Source organism: Amblyraja radiata, chromosome X (assembly GCF_010909765.2).
Source record: "Amblyraja radiata isolate CabotCenter1 chromosome X, sAmbRad1.1.pri, whole genome shotgun sequence".
In the NCBI taxonomy this organism is placed as follows: domain Eukaryota; kingdom Metazoa; phylum Chordata; class Chondrichthyes; order Rajiformes; family Rajidae; genus Amblyraja; species Amblyraja radiata.
In genome coordinates, this window is record NC_045999.1 from 12,888,060 (window position 1) to 12,906,001 (window position 17,942).

The window sequence follows — 17,942 nt, forward strand, 5'->3', positions numbered from 1 at the left end:
TGTGAAAACGCACACCACCAAATTCAGGGGCATTTTCTACCCAGCTGTTATCAGGAAACTGAATCATCCTACCACAACCAGAGACCAGTGCTGAACTACTATCTATCTCATTAGTGATCCATGGATTATCCTTGATCAGACTTTGCTGGCTTTACTGGGGAGAAGGCAGGAACGGGGTACTGATTGGGGATGATCAGCCATGATCACATTGAATGGCAGTGCTGGCTCGAAGGGCAGAATGGCCTACTCCTGCATCTATTGTCTACCTTGCACTGGACGTTATTCCCTTATCATGTAACTATACACTGCAAATGGCTCAATTGTAATCATGTATAGTCTTTCCGGTGACTGGACAGCACGCAACAAAAGCTTTTCACTGTACCTTGGTACACGTGACAATAAACTAAACTGAGAACTTTCCAAATTTTAAAAAACAAATCTCATCTAAGTTTATGGCCTGGAGACCAAGGAAAGTTCTGGTGCAGAAAATCAGAGGAAATAAACAGTGGATTGTCAGGTCAATCATGGAGAGCTTAAGCAGTGGCATTCTCACCCCATTTACTGCGATTTCCCATGCTATCTCTGTTTCAGTTCCTTTTCCCCTTCTTAGCTTCCCCCTCATCTTCCTTAATGCACTCTTCCAGAAATATCAACTTTAACAAGCATGCACTTCCTCTCAGAAAAGGCACCTACTTCATATCACCCAGATTCTCTTGACCTTCAATGGCATTTTCCTGGCACTCTCCAATCCTTGCCCTTCCTCCTCAGAAACAAAACACTTTTACTCCCACTTCTCCACATCTGAAGTCACTGACCTAAATATTAACTCTTTCTCTCCAATATGTCTGACCTGATTCACATATTCAGAACTTACTTTAATTCCACTGAAAAGTTATTGCAGTTCTAGGAAGTGAAACTATGAAGCAACAACTCTGTAATATTGTCATTTGTACCCTTAACCACATTAAAGACATAGGCTCTTCATTTAACTTTGGTCTGCCCTTTTTTGTCTCTCAACCTAAAGCATAAACACAGCTGCGAGATTGACATATTTTATCCGACCTGCGTTTTACCAAAGATCTATAGCTATAGGATCTTTGCTTTTAACACCATACGTTCATAAGTGATAGGAGCAGAATTAGGCCATTTGGCCCAAAAAGTCTACTCCACCATTCAATCATGGCTGATTCTCTCAACCCCATTCAACCCTCTCAACCCCATTCTGCCTTCTCCCCGTAACCCCTGGCACCTATACTAATCAAGAATCGATCTATCTCTGTCTTAAAATTATTCATTGACTTGTTGGGAGCCATTTTGAGCTGAAAATTATATTTATTGTAAAAGTTACGTAAGATTGGATCCCATCCATAAATTCCTTGATTTATCGTTTGGGCAAAGTCCATGTGTAAAGATCATTATCTTTAAAACGATCATTCAATTATGACTTCACCATGACAGATTTGTACAAGTGGACACATTTTGTATGTGACAAGAGATGCAGACACAGATTAGATTTCAAACAAATCAAATAGAATTAATACATTTACGTAGAAGGTCATTCAGCCCTTTATGCTCGCGAATGCTTTGGCAAATTAATCTAAAATTAACCCAACTGTTTCATTTGCCTTCCATACCTCGCATACACTTCTGCTTTGTAAATATCAAATTTCAACAATCTTGCACAAATGTGTTTAATAGTCAAACAGGAACTAACCAAACCATGTTTTTTTTTTAAATTCACCCAAACTTTTTGCCGGTGAAAATGCTGAAGTTTAACAAACTGAAAGAGAATACTCATTTAAATTTGCATTAACAGAATATGAAAGCAAATAGTGACCAGGAATCAAGGGACTAAGTTATAACCCATAACATTTTAATTTAAAATTCATTGGCAGTTAAGAAATGAACATATGTAACACTGATGGAGACACGAGAAACTGCAGATGCTGAAGTCATGAGCAAAAAAGAAAAAGTGCTGGAGGAAATCAGCAAGTCAGGCAGCAAGTGCAGGGAATAGACATTTGATGTTGCGAGTTTGCATCCTTCTTCAGACTCTGGTAATACTAATTATTGGGTGGCACCCTAGCGCAGTGGTAGAGTTGCTGCCTTACAGCACCAGAGACCTGGGTCCCAGGTTCAATCCGGGTGCTTCTCTATACGGAGTTTGTACGTTCTCCCAGAGACCCGTCTGAGTTTTCTCCGAGATCTTCGGATTCCTCCCACTCTCCAAGGATGTTCAGGTTTGTAGGTTAATTGGCTTGGTAAAATTGTAAATTGTCTCTAGTGTGTGTAGGATAGTGTTAGTGTGCAGGGATCACTGGTCGGTGCAGACTCGGTGGGCCAAAGGGGTTATTTCCGCGCTGTATCTGTAAACTAATCTATGAGTCGCTATTAAGAAACATTCAGAATTAACAAAAACTCATTTGGCCTACTGTATGTGTGCCTGTGGAAAAAGTGCTCTGGTGCTCCACCTTACAGCATTCGGTTCATATTCATAAATATACATCTTGATATCATTTAGATAATGTTGAAGTTTCCGTCACCAAGGGCAACAGATTGGCACAGTAGGTGGAGAACTGCTGCTTCACAGCTTCAGAGACACGGGTCAAATCCTGACCTCAGGTGCTGTCCATGCAGTTATTTGCCCATAAGAGGCAAAATCCTTTCTAAATCACCCTGTCGACCCTCAAATTCTTATCTTCCAATCTTGTTCCATTCCTTTTAACACATGGTTAAACTCAGCCTATCCAAACCTCACAAAATGCAGCCATTCCACATATTAATCTAGCCCCTTTCATACTTGACAAGCGAAATGAAAAGGCGATAAAACCAGGCAAAAAGTGATCTAGGTGAGAGTAAAGGAGAAAAATAAAGCACAACTGAAATCCAAGCTAAGGAACAGAGTGAAGCCAATGGGAAACAGTCCAGAGTTAAACTCTGTGGCATAAGCAGATTATTAGAAGTCAAAACTGAAAGGAAAAAAATAACAAACTTATTTTAGAACTAAAACACAGTAATTTAACCTTCCGTGTGGGTATAAGCAAAGCACAAATACCAAATGAAACCATGTGCAAACAAATTTTACACCCAGAGGTCACAGAACTAGGAATGCCAAGGATATCTGTACTTTCCTGGAAAGAGTTATTATTGCTGGCACAGAAAATAGAAGTCCTTATTGAATGGTGGTGAAGGGCCGAATAGCCTACTCCTGCACTATTTTTCTATGTTCTATGTTTCTAGAGTCAGGGAAACAAAAGATATAGATGATGAACGCAGAGAGATATAGATTCAAGATTCAAGATTCAAGAGAGTTTATTGTCATGTGTCCACAGATAGGACAATGAAATTCTTGCTTTGCTTCAGCACAACAGAATATAGTAGGCATGAACAACTTATCCATAGTAAAACAAATGAATGGATAATGGATCAGTCTGAAGAAGGGTTTCGGCCCGAAACGTTGTCTATTTCCTTCGCTCCATAGATGCTGCTGCACCCGCTGAGTTTCTCCAGCACTTTTGTCTACCTTCGATTTTCCAGCATCTGCAGTTCCTTCTTAAACAGTCTGAAGAAGGGTCTCGACCCGAAACATAACCCATTCCTTCTCTCCAGAGATGCTGCCTGTCCCGCTGAGTTACTCCAGCTTTTTGTGCCTACAATGAATAATGTTTGTTGTGCTCCCTTTTAAGTCAGCAGTGTCCAGTTCCCACACTCTTTCAACTGACAAAGACCACAATCTTGTGCATTCTTTAAATTTACTGGGCTCATTATAATACTATGTGACAACTAAAAAATATGAATTGAAATTGTGTTTACATATTCACAGGAATACTCCAACAGTCCAGAAAATCTGCAAGACTGGTATTGGAGTAATCAATTGTCCAATTATCAGAGTTTTACTGTACAAATCATTACCAGTCGGTAGCTGAAACTAAAAGTCTAATAGGAAACAAAATTCTATAGAGCTTGGAAACCTTTAAAAAAAAACTAGGGAAAATTCCACTGACGTTTTTGCTCCCCCCCCCCCCCCCCATGAACTGTCTCCCTCGGATGGTCACGTCGCACATCGACCCGGCACAGACCTATTTGCACTTTTTATACTGTTTTACTGGGAGTTTTTTTAATCTTGTTTCTCTGGGTGTCTACATTTTTAGTTAATTAAGTTATTACATCGGATGGAAGCTGCATACCAAATCTCATTGTACCTCTGTGCAATGACAATAGTGGCTTCGTGGCTTGGTTCGGAAATTTGAGCGCCCTGGAGAGGAAAAGACTACAAAAAGTCGTAAACACTGCCCAGTCCATCATCGGCTCTGACCTTCCTTCCATCGAGGGGATTTATCGCAGTCGCTGCCTCAAAAAGGCTGGCAGTATCATCAAAGACCCTCACCATCCTGGCCACACACTCATCTCCCTGCTACCTTCAGGTAGAAGGTACAGGAGCCTGAAGACTGCAACAACCAGGTTCAGGAATAGCTACTTCCCCTCAGCCGTCAGGCTATTAAACCTGGCTCGGACAAAACTCTGATTATTAGCAACCACTTTCTGTTATTTGCACTACCAGTTTATTTATTCATGTGTGTATATATTTATATCATGGTATATGGACACATTTATCTGTTTTGTAGTAAATGCCTACTATTTTCTGTGTGCTTAAGCAAAGCAAGAATTTCATTGTCCTATACAGGGACACATGACAATAAACTCACTTGAACTTGAACTTGATATTATTATTATATTAATATTAGCCACGTGGACATGGACCACAGATGCTCTGGACATCCATATTGGCAATGATCGTATTCTGTCAATTATTTCAATCTAAATGCTGAGTGAAATCCAGGCGGTTTTAACCGTAAGTGTGGAACGGCCCCACTTCCAGATTCCATCTTGCCATTAGTCAGGACTGGTTAGAGTGGATGAGGAGAGGATGTTTCCACTAGTGGAAGAGTCATGCACCAGAGGTCAAAGCCTCAGAATAAAAGGACGTTTCTTTAGGAAGGAGATGAGGAGGAATTTCTTTAGTCAGAGGGTGGTGAATCTGAGGAATTCATTGCCCCAGTAGGCTGTGGAGGTATATCAATAGATAGATTCTAGATTAGAACAGGTGTCAGGAGTTATGGGGAGAAGGCAGAAGGAGGGAGATAGATCAGCCATAATTCAATGATGGAGTAGATATGATGGGCCAAATGGCCTAATTCTGCTCCTATCACTTATTAACACGAACTTCTGAAGCTGCCTTAAATTAGTAGGGCTTTTCGCAACTTTAAATTTTATAAACCAAATTTTCTATGGGGTATCGAACACATAACACATAGCATGCAACAAAAGCTTTTCACTGTACATGTACACTAAACTGAACTATTTTGTCTATTGTTGTGATCGGGAGTTATACTTAACCCTGAGGGACAAAATGTTTTTCTCATCTTGGTCCTAAAAGACTTTCCCCTTATCCTTAGACTGTGACCTCTTGTTCTGGACTTCCCCAACATCGGGAACAATCTTCCTGCATCTAGCCTGTCCAACCCCTTAAGAATTTTGTAAGTTTCAATAAGATCCCCCCTCAATCTTCTCAATTCTAGCGAGTACAAGCCGAGTCTATCCAGTCTGATAGAAATGTCACCTTATCATCGACATAGTCTCATCTAAACTTTTGATAGTTCAAAGTTCAACTGGTAAGTCGCTGGTGAACAAAGTTTGATGCCTTAATGTCAAATGCAGGTGCCAATTTCAGTCAGGGTAGCCACAGTGATCTAACATTAAAGTTCATTCACTGTGGTGTGGAAATACTCAGGGCTCACAGTCCTCACCACTACTCTGTTAGCTGCAGCCACATATAATTTCAAGGTCAACAACTGAGTAGATCCACTCTTAACATTCAAATAACCTGCCAAAACCCGAGACTAACGTGAAGAATGGCCACATGCTCAAGTACTAGAGCTGGCTTGGTGCAATGGAACCCAGCACAGCCGTAGGCTAAGCTCAGGAAAAAGAGACAAGAAAATTAACTGGAAAACAAAACGTAACTGATTTAAAGTTCACAAAAAGATCACAGGAGCATTTGCCAAAATTCTTGTGCAATTTTCATCTCACAAACTACTGCCAAAGTTGGACAGTAATTGCTGGATTAACTTAGCGGGTCAAGCAGCACCTCTGGAGAACATGGATAGGTGGCATTTTTGGTTGAGTCCCTTCATCAGACTGACTGGGGCGGGGGAGAGGGGGAAAGCTAGAAGAGAGGAGGAGCAGGACAAAGCCTGACAGGTAATAGATGGATACAGGTGGGGGTGGGGGGGGGGGGGGGGGGGGGGGGGGTTAGAGGGTCTATAGGCAGACGGTTGGACAAAGGCCAGAGATGAAAAGACAGAAGGTATTAGAAGAAGGATTGAAGTGTTGAAAATTGTGAAGATAGAGGAGGGAATGGGAGGTGGAAGGGGAGGAAAGAAATAGGTGCGGGTCCAGGCGGGGACCACGGGGAGTGTGGGGGGGACCACGGGGGGTGGAGAAGAGAGGGGATGGAAGAAGGGGAAGGAGTTTTGCAATAAACCTAAAATTGGAGAATTCAACGTTCATATTGGTGGGTTGTATGCTACCCAAGCATAATAGGAGGCGCACATGGCTCACTCTGGCAGTGGAGGAAGCCCACGTCAGATCAGTATCAAAATGGGGAGGGGAGTAAAATAGATAGCAACTGGGAGATCCAGTCGGCCTTGATGGACTGAGCACAAGTATTCAGTGAAAGGTCAGAGTCTATGCTTGGTCTCGTTGAAGTACATCCCACATCAGGAACACCGGATGCAGTAGATGAGATTAGAGGAGGCACACTTGCATCTGTCTCACCTGCAAGGACTGCTGGGGTCCCTGGACGGAGGAGAGGCAGGTGATACAACTCCTGTGGTTGCAGGGGGAAGTACCCAGGGAGGGGGTGAAAGGAAAAGAGCAAACCAAGGAGTTGTGGAGGAAGCCCACTCCGCGGAAGGCAGAAAGGGAGAGGATGGGACAATGTGACTGGTGGTGGGATCACGTTGGATGTGACAGAAATGTCAGAACTGTGTTGGATGCGTAAGCTGGTGGAGTAAATAGGTGAAGACAAGGGGAACATTATCCCCGTTCCATCTAGATGGGGAGGAAGAACAGAACAGAGGAGTCGCAGGTGACAGATCCATCGACAACGGGGGGGGGGGGGAGGGGGGACCACATTTACTCAAAAAAGAGAACATCGTGGATGACCTACAAAGGAAAACCTCTCCCTGGGAGCAGATGTGGCGGAGACTGAGAAATTGAGAATAGGGATAGCATCTTTGCAAGAGGCAGGGTGGGAGGAGATGTGGTCCAGATAACTGGGAGATGGCAGGTTTATAGCAGATGTCAGTCTATTATGATGGAGACAGGGAGATCAAGAAAGGGGAAGGAAGTGCCAGTGATAGTCCAAGTGATTTTGAGGGAGGGGTGGAAGTCCAGAGTGTTTTATTGTCATATGTCCCAGATAGACCAATGACACTCTTACTTGCTGCAGCACAACAGAATATGTAAACATAGTACACTGTAAACAATATGATAAACGAGTGAGAGAGAAAAATTGAAGAAATCAATGAGTTCTACACGGGTGCAGGAGGCAGCCCTGATGTTGTCGTCGGAGGTTGAGGAGAAAGAGTTGGGGGATGGTGCCAGTGTATGTTTGGAACAAGGACTGTTTGACCTAATGGGGAAAAAAAAAGCAGACATAGCTTAGGCCCGTGTCTGTGCCCATGGCTACACCTTTAACATGAAGTGAGAGGAGTCTTATTTTAGTTTGGCGATACTGCAGAAACAGGCCCTTCGGCTCACCGAGTCCTCACCGACCAGCGATCCCCGCACATTAGCACCATGTACACACACTAGGAACTATTTACACTCATACCAAGCCAAATAACCTACAAACCTGAACGTCTTTGGAGAGTGGGAGGAAACCAAAGATCTCAGTGAAAACCCACGCTGTCATGGCGAGAACGTACAAACTCAGTACAGACAGCACCCATAGTCGGGATCGAATCCGCGTCTCTGGTGCTGCAAGCATTGTAAGGCGGCAACTCTACCGCTGCACCACCGTGCGAGTCAACAGAGAAGTTGAGGGCGATGTCAAATTCTGCCAGTCAGAGGGGATTCGCACCCATTTCTCCCCTCCCACTCCCTTTCCTTCTTCTAGCTTCACAATTGTCAACTCTTCAATCCTTTGTCTCACACTTTCTGTCTTTTCATCTCTGGCCTTGGTCCAACCATCAGCCTATCAAAAAACCCTCTCACCTGTATCCACCTATTTATTACCTGCCAGGCTTTGTCCTGCCTCTCCACTCTTCCAGCTCCCCCGCCCCCCCCCCCCACCATGTTCTCCAGAGATGCTGCCTGATCCGAGTGACTCCAGCACTTTGTGTCATTTTTTATAAACCAGCATCTGCAGTTCCTTGTATTCTACTGTAAAAGTTTAAGTTTTTTTTGCCAAGTGAAATGTACACATTATTTAAAACAAAAAGAAAAGAAAGTTAAAGTTTGTCAAGAGGAATGTTTTTTAAAACGCACGCAGTTTTGAACTGTCGACAAAGATGATCGATGAGGGTAGGGTGGTGAATAGACACAAAATGCTGAGTTACTCCATGCACGGCATCTGGAGAAAATGGTTAAGTGACATTTCAGGTCAGGACCCAGTAGGGTGGTAGAAGTTGTCTACATGGATTTTAGTAACACATTTGTAAAGTCTCCGTGGTAGGCTGATCTAGAAGATTAAGATACATGGGATTAACAGTAACTTGATCATATGGATTCAGAACTGACTTAATGCAAGAGGGTTGCGGAGGAAGGACAATATTCAAGCTGGAGGTCTGTGCCCAGTGGAGTTATGCAGAGTTCTGAGCTGGGACCTCAGATAGACACACAATGCTGGAGTAACTCAACGGGACAGGAGCATCTCTGGAGAGAAGGAATGGGTAACGTTTCGGATCGGGATCCTTCTTCAGACGTATGTGATATATTTAAATGACCAGCATAAATGTAGGTTGGTCAGTAAATTTGCGGATGGCACCGAGATTGCTGAGGTCGCAGACTGTGAGGAAGGCCGTCAAAGTATGCACCAGGATACAGACCAGCCACAGAAATAGGGGGGGAAATTGTGGATGTGGTTTAATCCGAGCAAGTGTGAGGTGTTGCACTAAGGGACACAAATATATGGCATGACCCTTAACGGCATTGATGTACAGTGGGACATTGAGTATAAGAATCAGGAAATCATGGTGCAGCTTTATACAACTTTGGTCTATTGGACATCTATGTCACGTGCAGTTCTGGTCACCCCCATTGCAGCAAAGATGTGGAGGCTTTGGAAAGGGTAGAGAGATGGTTTACCGGAATGATGCATGCATTGGGGGGGATTAGTTACAAGAAGAGGTTGGACAAACTTGGTTTGTTTTCTCTGCCCAGACGTTGCAGGGAGACAAGATGTATAGAATGATGAGAGGCATGAATAAGGTAGCTGTCTATTTCCCATGGTGGTAAAATCAAAATACTAGAGGGCACAGCTTTAAAGTGAGAGAGGCAAATTGTAAAGATGTGGGGGGAAAGTTAGTTTTGCAAAGAGGGAGCTGGGTGCCTGGGATGGTGATTGAAATAGATACGATAGTTGCATTGCAGAGACTTTTGGAAGGAAATATGGATGTGCTGGGAATGGAGGGATATGGATTTATGTGCAGGAAGATAAGAGTTGGTCTTGGCATCATGCTTGGCACGAACATAGTAGGGTAAGGAGCCTGTTTTGTGCTGTCATATTCTATGTTCAATGTATTTAGAAGCTTTACACAAGCTTAGACTGTTACTGTGCTAAAGATTCAAATTGGACACCATTTTAATGAAAATGTCCATGCACTGTACAGTTTACAAACGCAACAACTTCTTGTAAGTACTGGTTTAGTTATTAACATGCACTTCCACATGCTCACATAACCACAAACAACAAACACAAATCTTGCGTGGTTACTTTTTCAATTATGTAATAATAGCACAAAATTAATATGGAAGAAACAAATTAAACAATAAGGTGCAGAAACCAACTCATAAAACCTGTTTTCAATTTGAATTTTACAACTGAAAATGATTTACCAGTATGTTTAGTTTAAATTTGCAAGTGAAGGGTTTAAATACTTGAACTGCACTCATGTTTGGCTAAGCTCACAATTCCACTCGCTAACAAAAAACATAAAAAAACAAACCATCTGTGAAATATTTCCATAGTGGACCTATGGGTTTAAAATGACACAGCCCAAAGGAACTCTGTACAACAGTGTTCGTAATTGACATGGATCAGATTACTTTGTCTCATGTAGTCCCAATAGTGGTAAAGACAAGCTGGCATTAAATAATTTAGCTCCAGCATTAATCCAGGCTTCAACGCACACTTTTAACCAGATGTACGATTATGTAGCCAAAATTGCTGGAGAAACTCAGCGGGTGCGGCAGCATCTATGGAGCGAAGGAAATAGGCAACGTTTCGGGACGATAGATTGGAGTTGGGTTTGGGTAGAGCAAGTGGTGGATAGCAGATGGGTGAATGGCAATGAGGTATTGAAGAAGGGTTTCGGCCCGAAACGTTGCCTATTTCCTTCGCTCCATAGATGCTGCCGCACCTGCTGAGTTTCTCCAGCAATTTTGTCCACCTTCGATTTTCCAGCATCTGCAGTTCCTTCTTGTACAATTATGTGACAACATTCAGTTTGCTTCAATCACAATTCATCAATCTGAATGGAATTTCATTCCACAATGCTGTCGCTTCACCATGAATCTTTTCTTACTGAAAGAGGACAGATCAGTTCTCTACTATAATTCTATGATCCTAATAAATCCTCATTTCCAATTAATGGGACACATTTGAAATTTTAAAAGCAATGGTTTAATTGCAAACTAATCATCCAAACATAAATGCTGACAAAGATATTATTGTGTTTAAGAAGGAACTGCAGATGCTGGATAATCGAAGGTACAATCGAAGGTCTGAAGAAGGGTTTGGGCCCGAAACGTTGCCCATCTCCTTCGCTCCATAGATGATGCTGCACCCGCTGGGTTTCTCCAGCATTTTTGTGTACCCAAGAGATTATTGAATTGTGTAATTCCTGCACGGCCATGAATAGAGGCTCCACAACCTTCTGCGTTACTTCACCAGTCGATGAGATTAAAGCTGATCCTGGATCAGTTCTATCTTCCCCTTCAACCCTTATATACCTGGATTTAAGAGTACAGAAAGCTGTTGAGCACTGATCATAATCAAGGACTCTTCACAGCTCCCATTAAAAAAACCTCAGCTCCATCTTAAATGGCCAGTAAAATGTATTAACTGAAAGTGATGCTCATGATGAAGAGAACAATTGGCAATTGGAAATTTAAAGCAATAAATATTGTACAATGGTCCTCACAGGTTCAAACCTTTATCTGCAGGAGAAGAAGAAATTATGAGAATTTTCTAAAGCTACAATTTTCTAGTTTTCAAAACTGTCGTAAATTTTGGTGCCTAGCTGCATGTATAATTTTTAAGATGGAGACTGAATTATATGCTTCGCAGTCAAACCAAGCCTGTTCTAAAGCCCACATTTGCCCATCCATTCTCATCTGTGGCATCACAAAGTAGAGGGTGTTTTAGTTGGAAACGCACAAAGCAAGTTGTGAGTTCAACCTCTGCTCCATTTACACAGAACTACTGAGCATAATGCCAGTTGCATGATCTGCAACGCATTTAGCCGCGGGAGCTGTGCAAGTGTGTGGTTAGGCAACTTTGAGGGTTGAGAGAACAACCTGCTCTTATGTTAAATTAACTGTGGGCAGATTTTGTAAAATAATAAACCGGTCTGATATAGCATTATAGCTAAAATACAAGCAGCATCCCATGTGGAATCTGGTCAGAAGTAACATTTCTGTTGTGACATTTATACTAAACCTAAATTATCCATGCATCCTAATGCAAAATCTATACACAGTAAAACCAATCTGTGGTGTGTAGCCAATGTACATCACATTTTGCTGTAAATGCCAGAGTTATGTTGTGGTTTATTTGGTACACTTAAATAGGAAATGACGTTTTATTAGGCAAACCAGCAAACTAATACACCTTGACATGTGCAGGTCGTTGAAGCGATTTAAATTCACTTCAAAAGTGCTTTCACTGGCAAAATGACACTCAGCAAACTGATAGAAATTTGCCAGTTCGAAATGGACTAAATACAAATATTTTCGACTAATTATACACCATAATCCAAGAAGAATACATGGGATTACTCTTGTTGTAAGCAAGTGTTATGACTATCACAGGAAGTGCGCATACTTCACACGATACAACCAGAAACCGTAATCAACACCTGATGATCAATTTTATTCATACTGAAAGTTCAGTTTTGAGACTAAAATTGTAACGTCTTTGTAGATACCCTAAATGTAGAGACCAATAATAACAAAACGGAAGACATTTATATTCAGAATACATCTCAAATTAAGCTACATTCTCAATTTACGCAGAAGACAATTGTTAAATCTTGACAAGACACAAAATGCTGGAGTAACTCAGCAGGTCAGGCATCATCTCTGATGCCTATAAATCTTGGTATTAGTTCACTCGATTAACATTTAAAAACCACAGATGTTGGAAATATGCCAACAGGTGTTCTAGGGATACAGCAGGTCCACACAGAGAAAGGTGAAGCACCTCATATTTCACTTAGGCAGCTTACAACCCAGCGGTATGAATATTGACATCTCCAATTCCAAGTAACCCTTGCTTTCCCTCTCTCTCCATCCCTCGCCCATCCTAGTTCTCCGACTAGTTGTACTGTCCTCCAGATTAAATTTTACTGATTATATGCCGCTTATCACCTTCCCCATAGCTAACAATGATGTATTCTACATTTTCCTTGATCTTCATCCCCTTTGATCAGTTTTTACACCTTGCCCTACAAAATCTCCATGTCTCCCTCTCCCCTTAATCTTGCCAGAAGAAGGGTCTCGACCAGTAACGTCACCCATTCCTTCACTCCAGAGATGCAGCCTGACCTGCTGAGTTACTCCAGCATTTTGAGTCTACCTAAAGGCAGCAGAATCTCCTCAGCAATTTGTGTTTTAAGACAATGCTCCAACTCATTTTGAAATTCAAACCTTTGCACTTGAAGCAAATGTCCCACAGATAGCACTAGAATCCCAGACTGGTCCGAATCCTCCCAAAACACTGGGCTCAGATGATGATTTATAAAGACGTTAGAATTTTGCCATGTCAAAGATTTTGTCCAGGGAACATGCTGCACACATATTTCCAGCTGCACTTGCATAATCCAGATGTGCCGCAATATCTTCAACGTACTAATCTGACATGGTCTGAATGAAAGGCAGAACATAGTCTAGAACCATCTCCTCAGCCTATGATGAGATTTCTTGAGAACAACAATCCATAAATCCAACATCGATACAAAATGCTGGAGTAACTCAGCGGGACAGGGACCATCTCCGGAGAAGAATGGGTGACGTTTCAGATCGAGACCCTTCCTCAGTCTAAAGAAGGGTCTCAACCCAAAAGGTCACCTATTCCTTCTCTCCAGAGAGGCTGCATGTCCCTCTGAATTACTCCAGCATTTTGTGTCTGTCTTCAGTTTCAACCAGCAACTGCAGTTCCTTCCTACACAATCCATAAATCTAACATCGCAGTGGCACCAGTTTAGTTTAGTTTAGAGATACAGCGCGGAAACAGGCCCTTCGGCCCACTGGGTCCGCGCTAACCAGCAATCCCCACACGTTAACACAATCCTACACACACTATGGACAATTTTTTCATTTACCAAACCAATTAACCTACAAACCTGTACGTCTTTGGAGTGCGGGAAGAAACTGAAGATCTCGGAGAAAACCTACGCAGGTTACTGGAAGAACGTACAAACTCCGTACAGACAGCACCCGTAGTCGGGATCGAACTCGGATCTCTGGCGCTGCAAGCGCTGTAAGGCAGCAATTCTACCTCTGTGACACTGTGCCGTTGGCACAAAGAACAACATCCCACTGCCAGTCAGACTACCAGGGACCTTGAAAAAGAACCCCCGTGCTCTCCATGCACGACTTTGAAGCTTGAAAGCGCGCACCACCAAACTCAGGAACAGCTTTTTCCCTTCTGTTATCAGGTTTCTGAACAGTCCTACCATAAGCTAGGGTATTGTCCTATTCATCTCTATCCCTTTGCAGACATTGGACTTTGTCTATCGAACTGATACGCTGCAATGCTGAAAACGTAATTTTGCACTTTGTACCTTACCTTTGCTCTACCTATTGTACTTGAGTTTGACTTGATTATACGCTCGTATTTATGTAAAGTATTATCTGATCTGACTGGACAGCATGCAAAGCTAAGATTTTCACTGCATCTCGGTCGGTACACTAGACAATAATAAACCTAAACCTAAATTGTGTACTTAGAAGTTGTTTAAGAAGGAACAGCAAATGTTGGAAGATCGAAGGTAGACAAAAATGTTGGAGAAACTCAGCGGGTGAGGCAGCATCTATGGAGCGAAGGAAATTCGGCCCGAAACGTTGCCTATTTCCGTCGCTCCATCGATGCTGCCTCACCCACTGAGTTTCTAGAGCATTTTTGTCTACCTTGTGTACTTAGAATCCAGGTTACCAACTTTAATCATGGCTTGTGTAGCAAGGAACTGCAAATGCTGGTTTTAACAGAAGATAGACACAAAAGCTGGAGGAGCTCAGCGGGACAGGCAGCATTTCTGGAGAGAAGGAATGGGTGACGTTTTCGGTAGGGTCTCGACCCAAATCATCACCCATTCCTTCTCTCCAGAGATGCTGCCCGTCCCGCTGAGTTACTCCAGATTTTTGTGTTTAACCATGATTTGTAGCTGCCAACAGCGATACAGAAACAAAGAACTGCAAATGGGATTGCTGCGCCTAATTCAAGATTTGCAAATGGAAATGCCTAATTCAAAATCCAAGGACAGCTCAACAGTCCAAAGGAGGGAAGAAACATCACTGCGTATCTTTGGACCTTTCGATGACTTAACAGCCACAGATCCGTGGGTGGTGGATATGGGAGGGTACGGAACAGAATCATTGTGGATAGCAGGCCAGATGCTGGAAGTGATAACGGCAGTCCTTATGTGCCTTGACAACATGGGTGGGGACAGGCATACAAAACAACAGGCCCCAGGGAAGTCTCTTGACAGCAGATCAGTTGCCAAGGCTGGGTCACTAACAATAAATAACACACCCCGGGATAGGGAAGGGGCAGAGAACGGACAACAGCCAGGCCCCTCGGTGATGGGAGGAATGCAAAGGGAGGGGGTGAATAAAGGAGAATGCCCCATAGTAGCGATGATGGGGGGGGGGCATAATGGGGTAGGGGGAAGCAAAGGGTGGGAAAAGCCGCAGGATAGTGGGAGTACGAGCTCAGGAGCGGCAAGGCCCGGGGTAGCGGGAGCAGGTGGGAAAGCCCCCGGGATAGTTGAAGCAGTGGATGGAGGAAAGCCCCGGGATAGAGGGAGCAAAGGGTGGGGAAAGCACCGATGTGGTAGGAGCAAGGGGGAGGGGGAGAATGGTCCCTGCTCGCTGGACGGCGCAGGGGGTGAAGGCTCCGGGGTAAGAATGGTCGGGGGGTAATGGGTGGGGACAGCAGTAACTGGGTGAGGGGATGGTCCCGGGGTAGAGGGTTGGGGGCAGCGGGGTGAAAGCCTGGGGTGGTGGGAACAAGGGACGGGGTGGGGTTGGGGGTGAAGGCCCCGGGGTGGCGGGAGGATGGATGGAGGGGGCAGGGATGATGGGGTGTGGGGTGAAGGCCCCGGGGTGGCGGCGCCCCTCACTCACTCACTCACCTATAGTGGAGATGAAGGTGGTGTTGAAGGCGTCCTCCGAGAAGCGGAAGAGGAGGCAGGTTTTGCCGACGCCGCTGTCGCCGATCAGCAGCAGCTTGAAGAGGTAATCGTACGTCTTCGCCATGTCGGGCTGAACGGGCGGCGGCGGCGGGCGGAGTGACGGCAGACGCGGGGCGGCGGCGGGCGGAGTGACGGCAGACGCGGGGCGGCGGTGGGCGGAGTGACGGCAGACGCGGGGCGGCGGCGGGCGGAGTGACGGCAGACGCGGGGCGGCGGCGGGCGGAGTGACGGCAGACGCGGGGCGGCGGCGGGCGGAGTGACGGCAGACGCGGGGCGGCGGCGGGCGGAGTGACGGCAGACGCGGGGCGGTCTTTGGTCCTGCGTCATCCACAGCCCGACGTCATGCGCGACCGAATGCGGCCGACGAACAGCCTGCTGGGGATTGTAGTCCCATTGTGGAGGCACAATTCATTGTTAGAAGCAGAAACATAGAAAATAGGTGCAGAAGTAGGTCATTCAATATGATCATGGCTGATCATCCAAAATCAGTTCTTTACCTCTCTACATCATCGTCTATATCTCTCGTTTAAAAGACTAGGCTTGTATTCACTGGAGTTTAGAAGGACGATTCAGATTCAGATTCAACTTTAATTGTCATTGTCAGAGTACAGTACAGAGAAAACGAAATGCAGTTAGCATCTCCCTGGAAGAGCGACATAGAATATAATTTCAATAAATAAAACTATTTACATGCATACAGTCATAGTGTTTTTCCTGTGGGAGGAGTGTCCGGGAAGGGGGGGATTGGCAGTCACCGAGGGCGAGGGAGGATCTTATAGAAACATATACAATTATAAAATGACTGGACAAGCTAGATGCAGGAAAAATGTTCCCAATGTTGGGCGAGTCCAGAACCAGGGGCCACAGTCTTAGAATAAAGGGGAGGTCATTTAAGACTGAGGTGAGAAAAAGCTTTTTCACCCAGAGAGGTGTGAATTTATGGAATTCCCTGCCACAGAGGGCAGTGGAGGCCAAGTCACTGGATGGATTTGAGAGAGTTAGATAGAGCCAGGGCTGCCAACTCTCACGCTTTGAGCGTGACACTCTGCATTTCTGTCAATTCTCACGCTGAAGACAGAATTCTCACGATCAGTCCCTGCACAGCAAAGATCCTATAGCAGAGCTATATAGCAGAGCTATAGGATCTTTGCTGCACAGTTTGTCTCTTTGCGCCACATGACAGCGATCTGCACGGATTGGGGAAGCGCGTCGGTCCCGGGCAGCGGGTGTCAGTGCTTTTCTGCGCCGTCTGCGAGCGCTGAGCTTCCGGCTGCTGCGGCTACCTCGCTCCCTCCCTCCCTCCCTCCCTCCCTCCTGCCCTTCAACTCACACGGCAGCGCCAACGCCGCCAATCCACGCTGCACCGTGCCCGCCAGACTTGGGTGGTCGGGGAAAGAGTGGGAGGAGAGAAAGAGAGAGAAAGAAAAAAAGGGAGGGATGGAGGCAAAGAGAGACAGGGGGAGGGAATGTAGTAAGGGATTGAAGGAAGGGAAAGGGGAGAAAGAGGAAGCGTGAGGAAAAAGAGGGAGGGTGAGGAAAGAGAGGTAGAGGAGGAAAGAGAGGGAGGGGGAGGAAAGAGGGAGGGATGGGGGGGGGGGGGAGGAAAGAGGAAGGGAGGTGGAGGATGGAGGGGGAAGGAAAGGTGTGTGTGTGTCTGTTTCCCTGTGTGTGTCTCCTTGTGTGTGTGTGTGTGTACCTCCCTGTGTGTGTCTCCCCGTGTGTGTGTGTCTCTGTGTGTCTCCCTGTGTGTGTGTGTGTGTGTCTCCCCGTGTGTGTGTGTCTCCCCGTGTGTGTGTGTCTCCGTGTGTGTGCGTCTCCCTGTGTGTCTGTGTCTGTGTCTCCCCGTGTGTGTGTGTCTCTGTGTGTCTCCCTGTGTGTGTGTGTGTCTCCCCGTGTGTGTGTGTCTCCCTGTGTGTGTGCGTCTCCCTGTGTGTCTGTGTCTGTGTCTCCCTGTGTGTCTGTGTCTCCCTGTGTGTGTGTGTCTCCCCGTGTGTGTGTCTCCCTGTGTGTGTGCGTCTCCCT

The 17,942-nt window shown here is 44.9% G+C and overlaps 1 protein-coding gene across 2 annotated transcripts in view; it reads right to left on the bottom strand.

Moving 5' to 3' along the window:
• The window catches only part of rab8b (RAB8B, member RAS oncogene family), a 92,011-nt gene extending 74,336 nt beyond the window's left edge, over positions 1-17,675 (bottom strand). Inside the window, exons 1-2 of one of the 2 annotated variants that reach the window (XM_033015043.1) lie at positions 17,657-17,675; positions 15,861-15,990 (exon numbers count right to left, since the gene is read on the bottom strand). In XM_033015043.1, coding sequence (XP_032870934.1) covers positions 15,861-15,984 — 124 coding nt within the window. In that variant the 5' untranslated portion in view covers positions 15,985-15,990; positions 17,657-17,675. Of the gene's footprint in view, positions 1-15,860; positions 16,035-17,656 lie in introns of those variants that run through there. The other variant, XM_033015042.1, reaches the window with a different exon arrangement.
• Positions 17,676-17,942: the final 267 nt, after the last annotated feature.